This window comes from Triplophysa rosa, linkage group LG16, assembly GCF_024868665.1.
Source record: "Triplophysa rosa linkage group LG16, Trosa_1v2, whole genome shotgun sequence".
In the NCBI taxonomy this organism is placed as follows: Eukaryota; Metazoa; Chordata; class Actinopteri; order Cypriniformes; family Nemacheilidae; genus Triplophysa; species Triplophysa rosa.
The window spans coordinates 5922357-5937856 of record NC_079905.1 but is presented as its reverse complement, the minus strand read 5'-3'; the positions used below and the strand labels follow the sequence as shown (position 1 = coordinate 5937856).

General features: G+C 38.7%; 2 protein-coding genes across 4 annotated transcripts; both read right to left on the bottom strand.

The window, feature by feature from the left end:
* Positions 1-1787: 1787 nt before the first annotated feature.
* si:ch73-196l6.5 (riboflavin transporter 2) lies at positions 1788-3685 on the bottom strand. 2 transcript variants are annotated; one of them, XM_057355317.1, is made up of 4 exons: positions 3113-3658; positions 2640-3073; positions 2343-2466; positions 1788-2252 (listed from the first exon to the last, which is right to left on the bottom strand). In XM_057355317.1, exons 1-4 carry the CDS (start codon positions 3656-3658, stop codon positions 2043-2045), a joined length of 1314 nt encoding a protein of 437 aa, XP_057211300.1. In that variant the 3' UTR covers positions 1788-2042. The 2 variants fall into 2 exon arrangements, with proteins under 2 accessions (XP_057211300.1, XP_057211301.1); XM_057355318.1 differs by having other exon boundaries at positions 2640-3685.
* A 2215-nt stretch (positions 3686-5900) lies between these two features.
* Positions 5901-15188, bottom strand: slc52a2 (solute carrier family 52 member 2). 2 transcript variants are annotated; one of them, XM_057355402.1, is made up of 5 exons: positions 15025-15188; positions 10279-10421; positions 9242-10097; positions 8917-9040; positions 5901-8625 (listed from the first exon to the last, which is right to left on the bottom strand). In XM_057355402.1, exons 2-5 carry the CDS (start codon positions 10406-10408, stop codon positions 8416-8418), a joined length of 1320 nt encoding a protein of 439 aa, XP_057211385.1. In that variant the 5' UTR covers positions 10409-10421; positions 15025-15188; the 3' UTR covers positions 5901-8415. The 2 variants fall into 2 exon arrangements, with proteins under 2 accessions (XP_057211385.1, XP_057211384.1); XM_057355401.1 differs by lacking the exons at positions 5901-8625; positions 8917-9040; positions 9242-10097; positions 10279-10421 and adding exons at positions 10920-13763; positions 13946-14064.
* Positions 15189-15500: the final 312 nt, after the last annotated feature.

Below are 15500 nucleotides of genomic sequence, written 5' to 3'. Positions count from 1 at the left end.
CACTGCGCTATTGTCTGAAAAGGAGCTGTGAAATATGCAGAAGATTTCTTCCCCATGCGGAGAGCTGAACTTCCAGAGTAGTAACTAATGGATCAAAGTAGAAGCAGCTGTTCAGTCCAGGCTTCGAGCCAAGCTCACTGTGACACCTGCCAGGCGGACAGGAATATTTTCCATGAGTTTGAATCCCGAGTTACACTGCCATGTTCACAACACACAGTCAGGGTGGGGTGGATCATCAAAGCCAGGGCCCAGAAATAGCCACTCTATTAGTAGGCTGCCTGCCCTGGGTGAGGATTGTTTAAGAGCCAAGAAGATGAGACCTTTGGTAACTGTCTTACTGTAGGCCTCCTCTCTTCTTAAGTTTATCACTGTGTCAAGGAAACCGTGCTGTCTCGTGAAGAACCAGGCGCCAGTAAATCGCAGCAAAGTCTTAGAAATCACAGATGTGAGCCGCACATCCTATTATGTATAAATTCATACAGTGGATTGCAATAACAGCTTGCTGGATCAATGCAAGATGGTGGTGGTTATGCACAGACTGTTTTCATCTGTCCAGTTTATTAAAAAATCAACGAGCGGACGTTTAAAATGATCTGTTCTCTTTGAATGTTTTAACCCTATGAAATAAATATACAATCTATGAAAAAGTTCAATCTTATCAGTAGTTGTAATTCGTTGTTTTTCTAAAATAATAATCTTGGCAAGCAAAAGTTACACATCTACGTAACAAAATATGTAGGGCAGATCATTAGCAAGAGGAGACCGTCCCCTAGTGGTCATTTGATGATTCTGCAATATGGCACTTGAAGTTGTACACACAAACCTATATATAAATAAATAATAAAATGTTTCTGCTTGCCAAAAAACTAAAATAAAAAATATAAATAAATATATAAGATGCAGCAATAATTTAACACCATGCAAGCATATGCAGATTATGAGATGTGGATTTCACACTGTTAATATACCCTGATCATCATTAAAAACTGCGAAACGGCCTTTCGTTCTCCCACGAACGATAACAATAAAATGATATTCTATTCTACAGTATTCTAATAATCTAGTAGACTACGAAATTGATATACAATTATTACCTTATGACATTTTGACCAATCTGCTTTAAAGATTACCAAAGAAAAGAAAAAATATTGTGACAATTATTTGTTTCCTAATTAGCCTACTGTGCCTTTATGTCTCTGTCACATGACTGTGTAAAGCGTCTGTTAATTACGAGTCTCTCAAGTCTCTCTGGGCTTTACCTCTGTTGGGTGGAGGCAGACGTAGTGCTCTGCCTTATTTGTTTAATTTTGTAAATTAATATGTAAAAAAGAGGTTTCTATCCATGTTTTGCATTGATTATTTTATCTATCATATACCCACTTTCTTAAATGTCATTGTATCTGCACAGCAACGTCTTGCGTGACGTCATTCCCGAGCAGGCGTGATTAACAGCGTATAAATCCTTTCGGACGCATTCATACAGCTGCTGGTTGTGCTGCTTCTATTTACAGGACCAGGGTTGATTTTTCCGTCAAGTTTTATTTAAGGTAATGTTGCTGAATGAAAATGTATGGATTTCTTTATTAGGCAAAGTGTTAGTAGTAGAATTGACATCTCGTGAATAGACAGATATGTTTGAGTCTACGGTACTGTACATTCTGCCATTTATACGGCTACCTACTACACAAATAATTGCACAAAACTTGAGATTCAATATTTTGTTGGTTTCATGTGAAGCATTTTATTAGAAACAACGTTTGACCGGTCCTCAGAATCGATGTAGACCACGCGCAGACCACTGGATGGCGCTATTGACCAATCTCAATCGCGTATTCCAAAGCGTTGTAATCAACAAAAATCGACGGTCTGCCTGTACGAATTAAAACAACTCTTCTAAAAAATGTATAACGCTACACAAGTAAGAGAATGCCCAAAAAAGTGAGTGAAAAATGACGTCTTTATCTGATAAAAATGTACCTGAGAGTAACTGATATTAGGCTAATGGATAATAGTAGAGTTAGCATTTTCCCAAGACCCATATTTCATATACAGTGTTTATTACATGGGTCTCCTGAAGTGAATAAGTCATATACATTGACTAAAGGGAACATAGTTACTGCCCCCAGCATTGAGCCTATCTGAACTACCGCTCCACACCACACAAGAGCACTGTGTCCTTCATCACGCAGAATAACTGCAATAATCACCTTTACAAATGAAAGAATGAAAATAAAAAAGAACCACGCCAACACCTGTAAAACACACACACACACACAAATATGTTTTTAAATTAAAGATAAGATAAAACAACACTAGGGCCTACTTTAAAAGTAAATGCTCACCATAAGCACAGCTCCCGAGGTCTCATTAACTAGAAGAGGACATGGACTCGACACAGCCACACCCATAATGTAAACTCCAATAAGAGACCCAACTGAAGTGAGAAGACCCAGCAACACTAAAGACCTGTTGAGAGGCAATGAGATGCTTACTGTTAGTGTGTTTAGCCAAAGTTAGGCAAAAAAATGTATTTTGTAATAGCACGTTTCTGTTTTGAAAGGAACATCAACATGTTATTTAATAAATTAAAATGTATTTACTATACGATTCAGTACTGATTTAGTCTCAGTCAAGCTCACCTTCGAAGATAAAACATGGTGATGAAGCAGGCCACAGGATTGGCAACATTCGCCATAGTGGCAGACCAGTGATAAGCCTGGTTTCCGTAGGGTAGACATGAGTATGACTGAACCGATGGCAGAAGAGTATTTGTCAGACCGTTCACCCAGGCTAGGATAACGTAGATGTACACCACCTGTAACCAGCTGTACTTCCCTGTCCCAAAACTGCTCTTGGGCTTGTCATGACCCCTATGAAAACCAATCATCGGTTTCTGTTCAGTTCTTTTGGTTTTCCATTGTGATATGGAGTCTCCAGCATTGTTGTGTTTAGTTTCATGTTCTTTAAGCACGGCTGGATGGTTGTTTAAAAGTACAAAAGCTACCAAACAAACCACCATCATGGCCGTCAGCAAGAAAAAATAGGCTTCAACTGAAAAGTTGGCAGGCTGGTACTGAGGCACAAGGTAGTCAACATGATCAGATGCATTTACATGCTGAAGCAGCGTTTCATTGGATCCGAGGATCTGAGATGCATTGACGCAATCCATGACACCTACACCCTGCACCATCGCAACCAGAGCTGGCACAAGACCGCTCAGACCTTCTCCTATATAATACGTGGTCAGATATTTTGTCTTGAGCTGCATCATGAAGGGAAGGAAAGTCACAGATGAAGTGCAGTCCACGATGGAGATGAAGAAGGTTAGAAGCAGGAGGGGAACGCTTCGATCCACACCTTGCACTTCGACCCTCTCGCTCCAGAAGAACGCCAGTAAGAAGCTGGCCAGAATACCAAAACTTACAATAAAATAGATAACTGCCGTTTCTTTAAGAGTTCCTGGACGGAACCGATGCATTAACGTCACAAATAGAGGGCCGATGTTGGCAATTTGGACGATAACGGAGAGGTAGGATGGAAGATACCAGCCCTCAGGGGTATGTGAAACGATTAGAGGAATCTCCACCCAAAGCCCACAGATGGTGACCCAGGATCCCATGCCAAACAGGCAGGCCAAAACATGAGTGAGGACGGACATGGTTGGGGTGATTTAGATATTCGAAGCTAGAAGTACAAAGAACAAGTACAAGAGAAATACAGTTGGTCAAGAAAAATCTGTTATTGAAGGAGTAGTTCGCCTTCAAAATGAACATTCAGTCATCATTTACTCACCCTCTTGTCATTTCAAACCTGTATGACCTTCTTTCTTCCGCAGAACACAAAAGAAGATATTTTGAAAAATTTTGGTAACAGAACAGCACTGCCCCCCCATTCACTTCTATTGTAACCAATGCAAGTGAATGGGGGGCTGTTAACAACATTCTTCAAATGATCTTCTTTTGTGTTCTGCGGAAGAAAGTCACACAGGTTTGAAAAAAGGGTGAGTAAATGATGACAGAATTTTCATTTTGAAAACAATTTCGTAGGAAATGTTAGTTAGACTTAATTTGACTTCAACTCATTTAAATGTACATAAATAAAGTATCCTGCAATTTTATGTTTCAAACAGAGATGGCGATGAAGAGGCTTTAAACTCTAATATCATTAAAGGGATACTTCACCCAAAAATGACAATTCTGACATCATTTACTCACCTTCGAGCTGTTCCAAATCTGTATTAATTTCTTTGTTCTGATGAACGCAGAGAAAGATATTTGGAAGAATGCTTATAACCAGACAGATTTCCTCCCCCACATTGACTACCGTAGTAGGAAAAAAATACAATGGTAGTCAAAAGAGCCCCAGAACTGTTTGCTGTCATACATTCTTCAAAATGTCATCTTTTGTGTGCAACAGAACAAAAAAATTATAAAGTAATCTTTCCTACTATGGGAGTGAATGGGGTGGGGGGAGGTGGTGTTGGAGAGATGTTTGGTAAGCATTCTTCCAAATATCTTTCTCTGTGTTCATCAGAACAGAAATTAATACAGATTTGGAACAACTCGAAGGCGAGTAAATTATGACAGAATTTTCATTTTTGGGCAAAGTATTCATTTAAGTCAGTCCTTATATTCCAGTGGCTTTTAAAATGTTAGTCAATTCTTAGTACAATGTTGTAAATGCATCTTATGTAAGACTAAAGAGATTTTGCCTTATAGAAAGAGATGTTATCTCAGGTAACTCCGGGGCAATCTGTTCAAGTTATTCAATAACATCTGGATTGTCTAACTAATACTTTGATACTGTGCCAATGTATTGTAAGAACAAAGTCAGGAAGGAGCTTATTTCCTGCAATCAAATCAAAATGCAGTTTGATGCACAAAAAATGTCACTATACAAAGGAGCAGTTGTACATACTTTTAACACAGAAGACTTTGTTATGAGCAACATTTAGCAGTGCTAACAGAAGTGAATACAGCATTTTGTCAATGAATTATGGAGCCCTCGTTGCTAAATGTTGTACTTATTTTTTATTGACATAAACGCTATGCAACATTGGATAAATGCAATCAGTTCCTATTGTTTTATCAGAAATAAATAGATAAACAGGTACATAAACATATAAACAAAAAAGATATATAGTATTGCATATTTGAAACCAAAAAGGTACTTACATGCTTGGAGATCATATGAGATTGACTGTCATATACTGTACTCCCATAGAAGGAATGTGCTTTATATCACCCTGCATGAGTGAATGGGTGTGCTCATATTGACCAACCAAGACCACCTACTGTATATCTGTTGATGTTTTATAGAAGAAAAAAGAAATCCACTTCCCTTAATTTTTATGATTCTATAACAAGATATTGTTGTAGAAATTTGAGCACCCAAATGTTAATTAATATTGAAGTTTGCAGGAATCTTTAATATCAATATTTTAAAATACTGTTAACAGAACATTATACTGTATATTCTTGGGCACAATTTTAAGAGCCCTTTATTGGATATTACATATTTCCACTTAGACAACAGCACGAGTGCACAATGTTTTCTTACTCAAGTTGAGACAGAAAATGAACAAACTTTCAAGTTTAACATTAACGTTTGGCTGTTTTTGTGCATAGCAGGCAAGTTTCAACTGCAGTAAAACGTTAACAGTTAACAACAGGATGTAAAAAATGTTGGAAACAATCGTGATGACTGATAAAGAGCTAGTATAGTTTATAAACTTTAGTTTGTAGTTTTTTTTACTAAATTGATTAATTGTTTTAGTGTTGTCATCACCAGTTGTCATCTTTTTCTGGTGTATATATATCTGTTATGATAAATAATTGTTAATTACCCAATCGCATTCAAGTACATAGAAAAGAAGCATAAAAGAGATGCAACAATTCTCAACAAGTTTATTTATTTACAATGCTATCACATTCTAACAACGTCCCATGAACAATTAACTTTATGATCCCATACATTTAAGCCATATAATGACATGGAATAAAAATCCTTCACATTTAGAAGAGCAAGTATCCAGAGATTATTACTGCACAATATCAATATATATGACATATTCTGTCCAATAAATTATTGTATGAAATGAGGCAGAAAGCTTCAGTAGTGTAATATATCAGCTCTGAGCTCAGTTTGAGTCTTTTCTGATGTTATACGTAAGGAATAATTGACGACGGGCCGTTCAATTATCGAAAGTTAATGCACACCCCGAGGTGGTAATGCGGCCACGACGCGAAGCGGCCGTTACACCTCGGGTGTGCATTAACTTTCGATAATTGAAAGGACCGGAGTCAATTATTCCGCTTATACCACGGTCACAACACCACAAGACGTTGTTCCGATACCACAAGACGTTGTTACGATGTTTTATGTCAAGACATTTGTATGGTATTTGTCCCGGAATGCTCTTGCTGGTAGAACTAATTTCTTACGCATCTCATCTGAAGGCGTTGCTTGAGCTGCATATGCAGTTTTCCGAGAGCGAGAGGAAGACACAGTGCACGTGCACACGCGTTTGCTTCACTGAGAGTGAAAAGACAAATATCTATATTTGATTTGTTTTCGTCGTATTTAACACCCCTGTCGTATAAGAAAAGTATTAAGAGAAAAAATGTGACACGGAGGTTTCTGCGCCAGCTGCGGTTCTCGCAGTAGCATAGAAAGCTTCCTGCTGTGTGTTTTAAGTCCCGTTTACCCATTCCACAGACGAATTTAACATGTTGTTTTTGTTATGTTTGTGCTTCGTGTTTTATCTTTAACCCGATGATTGTGTCATGTAGTTTGCCGTTACCTTTGATATATGCTTTAGTTTTTCGTCTGAACAGTCCTGTACAGTGCTCTCGCCATTGTTGTTCAAATGCTGTCCATAAATAATAGTTATTTCTTCTCAGACAATGGAATTTGCCTGTCACTTTGTCTGTTGTTAGATACGTATTCACTGGTGGACAGTAGGCTACATTTAAGTTAAACTGGGCGCAGTGATATGGAACTGTAATTCGGTCGACAAATCTGGAACTACTTCATAGGTGTGCGTTTAACTGAAAAATAATGCACACCCGTCGAACGTTCGTCAGCCAATCAGAATGAAGCATTCAACAGCCCCGTGGTATAATTTACAATTAGTGCCAAGAATACTTTTAATAATTGTCAAATATTACACCTAGTTTAAAATTATTATTTCAAAGAAATTAGTCACAAGCAGTGCAAGATAACAGGATTTGAGTCGAAATACTGGCCTCACATCTAAAGTCCACGCGGCAGCACCACAGACAGTAGATATTACATATTAAACATATTTCTGATGGTAAATTTAAAATGTACGCAACACTAATACTAGATGTTAGAACAAAAGAAACACTAATACTAGATGTTAGAACAAAATCTACTACTAGATGTAAGAACAAAACTAGTGTCAGCAGTTAAAAGATGGAACATGTCATTCATTACACATAAAAAAAATATTTTTGGAATGTGACATTATAAATTTCTTCTTGGTTGTCTATATAGCAAAAATCAATATCTTAGAACATTGTCCTGTCTGGGTATCATAGAAAACATTAAAGGGAAAAAAATCTGGCATCATTTACTCACCCTCAAGTTGTTCCAAACCTGTATACATTTCTTTGTTCTGATGAACGCAAAGAAAGATATTTGGAAGAATGTTAGCAATTTTCAGTTCTCGGACTACCATAGTAGACAAAAATATTGTAATAATCTTTGTTCAGTTAAACACAAAATTAGATATTTTGAAGAATTAAGGAAAGCAAACAGTTCTGGGGCACCTTTGACTACCATTTTAATTTTTTACTATGGTAGTCAATGATGCTCCAGAACTGAAAATTGCTAACATTCTTCCAAATATCTTTCTTTGTTTTCAGCAGAACAAAGAAATGCATACAGGTTTGGAACAACTTGAGGGTGAGTACATTTTTGGGAGAACTATCCCTTTAAATAAATTTGCTTGTGATTATACGCAATGAGGATCAATGCAAACTTACCCGACTTGCAATACATAAGACAATAACATTGATTGTCTGAACTGAGTTGGCAAAGAAAAATACTGTGTAAAATATTACACATAGATGGTAAACAATTCAGGGGCATAATCATTGGCATACAGTATATTGAAGGACATATAATATCGTATTTTATGTGCAAACTCTGTCTTTTTTCTGAATTAACACAAAGATAATATGCAGTGTGTGTAATCGAGTGCATCTCTGGTTGCATTAAATGAATATTTCCCCATTTCTATTGTCAAGTCAATCGGGACCATTTTTGAGACCAACTATTCCTTTAACTAAACAACAACAGGTTGACACGAGTTGTAAATGTCCTGTGCAGGCAGTCAGTGATTTTGCATTATAAAGGCATAGGGTGAATGTAAGACGAAGGGCTTTAACATTAAGGGCATTTATTTGTGCAGTCCTGCGCTTGCTGGAAAACCTGATATATGCTGACTAGAGGGAACATCGTAAGCGCTCCGATAAGAGAACCAGCCTGAATGAAGACTCCACACCAGAGCAATGCTGCGTGTCCTGCTTCATGTAACAGAGACCCGACTACCACCTTCAGATAGGAGAACAGGCCAGTAAAGATGATCCAAGAGAGGATCTGGACAAAACAGGTAAATTATGAAAGTAACCAAGCTGGTTTGGGTTCAGATAGTGTGTTTTCACGTGTGGTGAATAATCAAGGGTTAAAAAATAACGATGTCGGTTTAAAAGTCGCTTGAAAGGTGATACAAATTATTAGATTTTAAAGAAAGATGACATTTAAAAACCATAAGTATCTCATATCTCTTTATCAGATCTTTTGAGAAAATTAAGTGAAACATTGAACAGATTTTGTGTCATGTTAAAGAAAACAGAATATGATACAATAAGATCTAAATAAGATACAAACCACCAGAGCGATTCCAGACTGACTTCCTAAAAGTGGTGGGCAAGGACTGAGTGCTGCCAGAGCCATGAGATAGGCAGCGCAAACTCCACCTCCTAGTGACATCACACTAAGACCAGCGCTGGACCTGAAATAACACCACTTTAATGATTTCAGTTCTACAAAGTATACATAATTGACCAAACTTACACTACACAGTAAATTTTCGGGAGAAAAAAAGAATTGAATATTCCACTGCTCTAAAATGTGATAAAAAGCATTTTGTATATTTTACAGTAATTTTGTTATAGCATTGCATTCACAAATAAAGAAAAAGATTACAACTTACCTAAGCAGGACAAACATGGCCACAAAGCACGCCACAGGGTTTGCAATGTTGCCTAAGACAACAGAGAGGTGAAAGGTCATGGTGCCATAAGGCAAACAAGAAAAACTCTGCACGGACGGCAGCACGCCATTGGTCAGTGCGTTGGAGATTCCCAGCAGCAGGAGGAGATAGATATTCTGTGATGTCCAGAAGGACACAGCAGGAGTATGTTTTTCAACTTCCACCTGTTCTTCTGAGACTGGTGTACCTCTGTTTTGTAACGGGTGTGTTTCTTCTTCTTCCGTTTGACCTGTTTCCGGCTTTCTTTTATGAATTTCCTCTGTCGCAGCCTGGGTGACCGCTCGGTATGTCAGAGCAAGGAAAGACAGGGCAGAAACAGCCAGCATCATGGTCAGAAACCAGAAGAAGTTTTGGGCAGGGAAGTTCTCCTTGAGATACACAGGTTGTGTGCCGTTGGGCGTCTCGACACATTCTAGTTTACCTATGCCTTGCCCCAAAGCAACCACACAGGGAAAGAGCGCGCTTAGACCCTGGCCAACGAAGAACGTCCGGATGTATTGAGGGGGGTAACGGTACATGAACGGAAGGAAGGTCACGTTGGACGTGCAGCAAACAAATGACAGTATGAACGTAAGCAGCAGGAATGGGACAGATCTCGACTCTCCTGCAACCGTGGCCAAATGGGACCAGAAGATAGCAAGAAACACAGACGCAATCACGGCCAGTACTTGTATGGCGTGGATGACCACGCGTTCATTCAGCCGTCCTGGGGCGAAGTGGTGTGTTAAAGTGACAGCCACCGGGCCCAGATTTCCAAAGGCAATCAGGACTGAAAGATACGCTGGCAGGTTCCACCCTACAAAGACAGGACACATCCTTAGTTGTCAAGTCAATAGATTTGCCGCTTTAAACCAAAGTGACTTGAAGCATATCACATTCAGCTGAGGCATATTTACATTCATAGCAATTTTACTATTATTATGATGAATGAATGGTATTAAAGCTTTTCATTTATTTCATTTCAAAACATCGTTTACCTTCAGGTAGAACACCAACAACAATTGGCAGCTCAACCCATAATGAGTTCACTGAGATCCATGAACCCAATCCAAACAAAGCCACCAGAATGTGTGTAACAATGGCATGATCCAACCATCCCGCTGCCATTGACTTTTTATGTCTGGAAAAGGGGAGAAATCAGTTAAAAGTCATTTTTACTATGCAGAATGGCCCCAAAATTAAATGATTAAACATTAAAAGAGAGTATACAAATTCTGGTAGTCAAACTGATAGTTATGTGGTTAACTAGTTAATATATGACTTAAACCTTTTATATTAACTACATCTGTGGTTACTTTGGTTAATAGTGACTGACTTTACACCCATTACAAATTACACAGACAGCTGTTAAAGTGAATTTTTCTCAAGCAAAACTGTGTCATTTGCTATGAATTGACCAGTAAAGACCATATAACAACGTGTTCAAAATTAAGCTTATCAATGAAACAGAAGCGTGTCATTTGTTGATGCTAAATGATTCAAATTTTCTCACTGACGGTATTATTAGAAATTACAGCAATAATTAGTTCTTAAATAGTAGTAATAAAACTATTTTTTTAAATAACATTAAAAACAAAATGTAATGTGAAATAGTCAGGACAAGTAGGTTTAAAAGAAAAACATCTTTATTGATGCAAATGTTCTACAAAACTTCTTACAAACATATTGAAAGAAATGTGAGAAACCACTTGATTGATGAGTCATAGAACACAAAATGATATACTGAACATCTAAAACCAAAAAAATCGTATATGCAAAAAAGTATCAAATGCAAGAACGATTTCAACAAGACAGTCAAGGTAATTCGAAGGTCTCATGGAAATAGTCTTTTTAGGTTTTATATCCATACACTTGTTAAACAGTGAACCAGTGCTTTAAGGGTCTGATGGTGTTGTTGTAGATAGTGTTGGACTATGCCTGTCTGAACCTCTGCTTGTACCAAATTTTGGTACAGCTGGTGTTGTAACTGACACTTTCTCATTTGGCAAGACATCCTTCAATGCAGAAACCATTTCTGTTAGCGAGAAACCAAAGTGATTCAGTTTTTTGTCTCTAGAACCCATGATGCACTTCTGATAGTTCAGCTCACAGCGGAAGGCCTCACATTTCTCTCTCTGGCTTGTACCTTCTAACTTCGTGAGCAATCGTTCGACATCTTGCTGGCTTTTACACGGACCGCCATTTTTGGAAACCGCTCTGATAATCATTTTCTTATAAACGTGATCTTGAGCTTTTTGCTTTAGTCTGTTCACCTTCATTTTTCTGGCATCGCGGAGATTCGGCCCTTTGAAGACATGGGGGCGTTTCAACGTTTGACGTTGTTGTTTTTGGATGGGTTTACCAGGAGGTAAAATGACTACGGGTGATGTTGATGTAGATTCGTCCGCCGTCGTTTGGGGAGCAGGTTCTCTTTCAGCCTCTTGGGAAATGCCCCCCCCTGCCTGACCAGGAGTTTTATCAGGTCTGTTCTTCTCATACGGATATGCGTGACCAAATGGGTACTCCCCCATCAACTGTGAAAATGTGCAGTTAGACATCTGCACAGTTATTTCTGTAGGCAGCTCTTTGCAGTACTCTCCTCCGGGAAGGAAATCTTTGAGATTTTCCTCCATTACGGCCGCGAGCGCTTTCATCATCTTCTGTAAACAAGCTCTCACGAGAGTGCCGTACTGGTTCTCTGCATTGACACGACAGTATTTGAACACTCCCTTGAAATTGCTCTCTTGCACTGGAAGCTGTAAGAATACGTTCAATAACGCTTCTGGCTGCATAAGGCGGCTCGTATCTTTCGACCATTCCAAGAGTTTATCGTACAGGCAATAAATGTACCTACTGAAAAGATAATATTCTCCATCACTCTTCAGCAACTGCCACAAGGGTCCCAAAACTTTAAGGTAGACAATGGCAACCACACAGACCAGCGCTTGCATATTCTCATCACTTGCATCCGCAGTGACGCTCTCCAACAGGATATTTGCATCGTCGTTTAGATCCTGCAAATCAGATACAAACAATGCAACATCTTCGTAATGGTGAACAAGTCCAGCAGCTGCTTCAAAGTAGTTAATGATGCGATTGGAATGATTGATAGGCAATCTAGAGCAGTTATCTTTCTCGGCGCAAAAAGCAAGCCAGTGTCTTCGGTAGTTGGGGTTGGTCTCCTCTCTTGGACACAAAATTTCAGAAGCCATGTGAATGTAGCGGGTCACAGTACTCTCGTCAAAGTTGAGGAAGCTCCGAAATTTGGGGTGCTTGTCGCGACCAAGTTTCTCTCCCGTGGTGTTCACGATATCTTTTTCAAATGACATCATTTGCTGCTCAATTATATCAATAACTTCTGAAAGGAATTGACTGATGTAATGGAGGAATTTTAAAGGTGGCACTAGCAGAGAGGTGCCACCCTCTGTTGAGACACAAGCCAATACTTTGTCATTTAAGAATCTCAAGTTGGCATTTTCTTTCAGCATTGCAGAGAAGTGGTTTTTAAGCAGATCCATTGAAACCACTTTGGCTACTTCATTCTTACCTCCATACATTTCTGCGAGCTTTTGCAAAGAGAGCAGAGAGATATCGAGAAGAGTTACACAGTCACCTGTGTCGGTTTTTGGGTCTTCCACATCATCTAAATGTGTTGCGGAGTTTGTCTTGGATCCCTGTTCCCCGTTTTCACTGTTCACATACTCTGTTTGGTTGCGATCGTGTTCATCTGTCTGTGAAATATCAACGGGTTCATCTTCCTCCTTGATCTCAGCCTTATTCATGGCAGTTCGGCGTTTTTTCCTCAGATGTGCCTTCACCATTGCTATACTCCTGTATTCGGTCTCATCACTGTCAACTTCAAGATCGAATGGACTCTGAAGGAATTCGTCCAAACACCCACGACTCCTCTTTCGGCTACTCTGATTGTTGCGGTACTGCATCCTTAAATTCCTCAGACTTGCACGCAGAGGCCTGTAGGCGTTTCGTATCTTGCCATCTCTACAGAATAAAGGCTCAAAGTTACGGATCCAAGGCACCAGGACGGTTGGCTCTAATTTCTCTCGTGCAATAAAGTTAGTCAATTCCAGAACGAGGCCATTTGTGAGACCGGTTAATTTAGCACGATCTGAAAAGTCGGACATTTCAAGTAAATCTCTTCTTCCGATTCCGATACTATCGCATAGAGGTCCGACAAATTCAAAGTTGACCTCTGACTCAAGAAAGTTCTCCCTGGCATCTCTGGATAAGCTCAGTGCTGTTGTGGTGTTCCTCACAATCAAGCCACGGAAGTCTACAGACTGATATTGGGGGATGATCTTTTGGAGCCACTGTATTAAATTAACCCATGAAATGTCATGTTCCTCCCTCAGCAGCCCAACTTGAACCAACATGCGGTTTTTACAAGGCTTTTCTTCTAGATTTAACACATCTCCATTTTGGGCACCAAGGAAGTCATCAGCAAGTTTGGAGTAAAAGTCATCTTCTGCAAAACATTAAATAACATGATTGTATATAATGCATACATGCAATAAATGTACGTACACTTGTACAGCGATAAAATAGATAAAACTGTAAAAAGCTGCAACAGAAAGCATATACTTTGCATTTGTTTGGTTTGATTAAAAGTAATCAATAAGTTATAACAAAAAAAGACAAAGTACTCACTGAGTTCAGCAGCAATGGCTTTAGCGCTCGCACAAGAAGAACCAAAGTCAAGCAGGTCATCCATAGTTGCACACCAAAGTGGCCTGGCTTGTATTTATTAAACCATCTGGTGGAGCATGCTTCCAAATAAAGGCCAAATAAATGTTTTAGTAATAACAACCAGAGCATGGTAGTCCACAGTTTCTTAACCATGCAACAATGACAAAGGTTATTTTTAACAGGTGTAAGTCACACTACATTTACCCTATTGCTATTACCTGGTTGTATTATTTTTGTGACAGCTCACTATCCATTTACAACAACAAAACATTTCTTCACATTTTAATTATGTATGCAGAGATTTATCATTAGCTGTAAATGGGTAGTTGACGAATAAATCGTACATGCGTCTTTTTTGGTATTCTGGCTAATAGTAAAACGGTTTAATAATTACTATTAAATTGCATAATATTGCAAAAATATTAAAAGTAATCACAGTGATTTTTTTCAAGGCTTATGAAAAACACTTGTTGATGAGGGTTAACGTTAAAGCAAGCGTAAAGAATATCTGGGACAAAGTAAAAATATTGGGCAAAAGGTCAGCTGCACCCAGACCCTAACCTACATCTAGGTCACGTGTTTGTTGACTGGTTGGTTCAGTGATGTACTGGTTCTCCTTGAGTAACGACGATACCCTTGAAAATAAAATTCACACCCACATGAGCACGCGGCTCCTTCTTGTTATCGACTTTTACAGTTTTCCTATCAGTTGACCTGATATCTGTGTCTGGTACGTTTTGTTTTTCTGTTTGAACTCAAGGCTAGGAGCTAGCGTTTAATGCTGCACATGCATCGTGGACGATTCTCCCCTGCGCGAGGAATGCGACCTCCACTGTCTCTTTAAGTTTGAAAGAAAGACAAACTGTCTAGTTTTTGATTTTTGTTAACACATGAGATTTTCCGACAACATTGTTGAGCAAATAAATAAGAAAAACTTAAGTGTGGCTTGCTCTCTTGCATTCCTGAAGGACTAGCAAAAACATTTACCGCAGATTATTGGTAATGTTGATTCATCCTGAAGTGTTTCATGATGTACTCACCTTTATATTTACTGCAACGGTATCCTTGCTTTTTAAAAGATACGTGTCTTGTGCAGTTTGTATTTCTCTTGTGACCCTTTGCAGTGTGTAGACTAGAGAAAATCTGGAATTCCGATTCGGCGATCACCAAGGATGTTTGAATAATCGGAGGAGGATCCGCTCTACTAGCGTCGTGTTCTGTCACGTGTTGCTCAGTGGAATCTCTGATTGGATACATTCATTCTTTGCATAAAGGCTTCTTTTTTGCTGAATATTTTTCAGTGTTTTGGTTCGTTTGTATTATTGACTTATAAATATGTTCATTATTAGGCTGATTAAACACAACAACAGGCCATAACATACATTCTTTCATTTAAATATGACAATACTACTACAAATAAAACTACATTACATTTCTTTGAAAAGATACCCAACCCCTTTATAAACCACGTGTTCATTTTTGAATAAACAAACAAACTGAAATTTAACCAAACAAA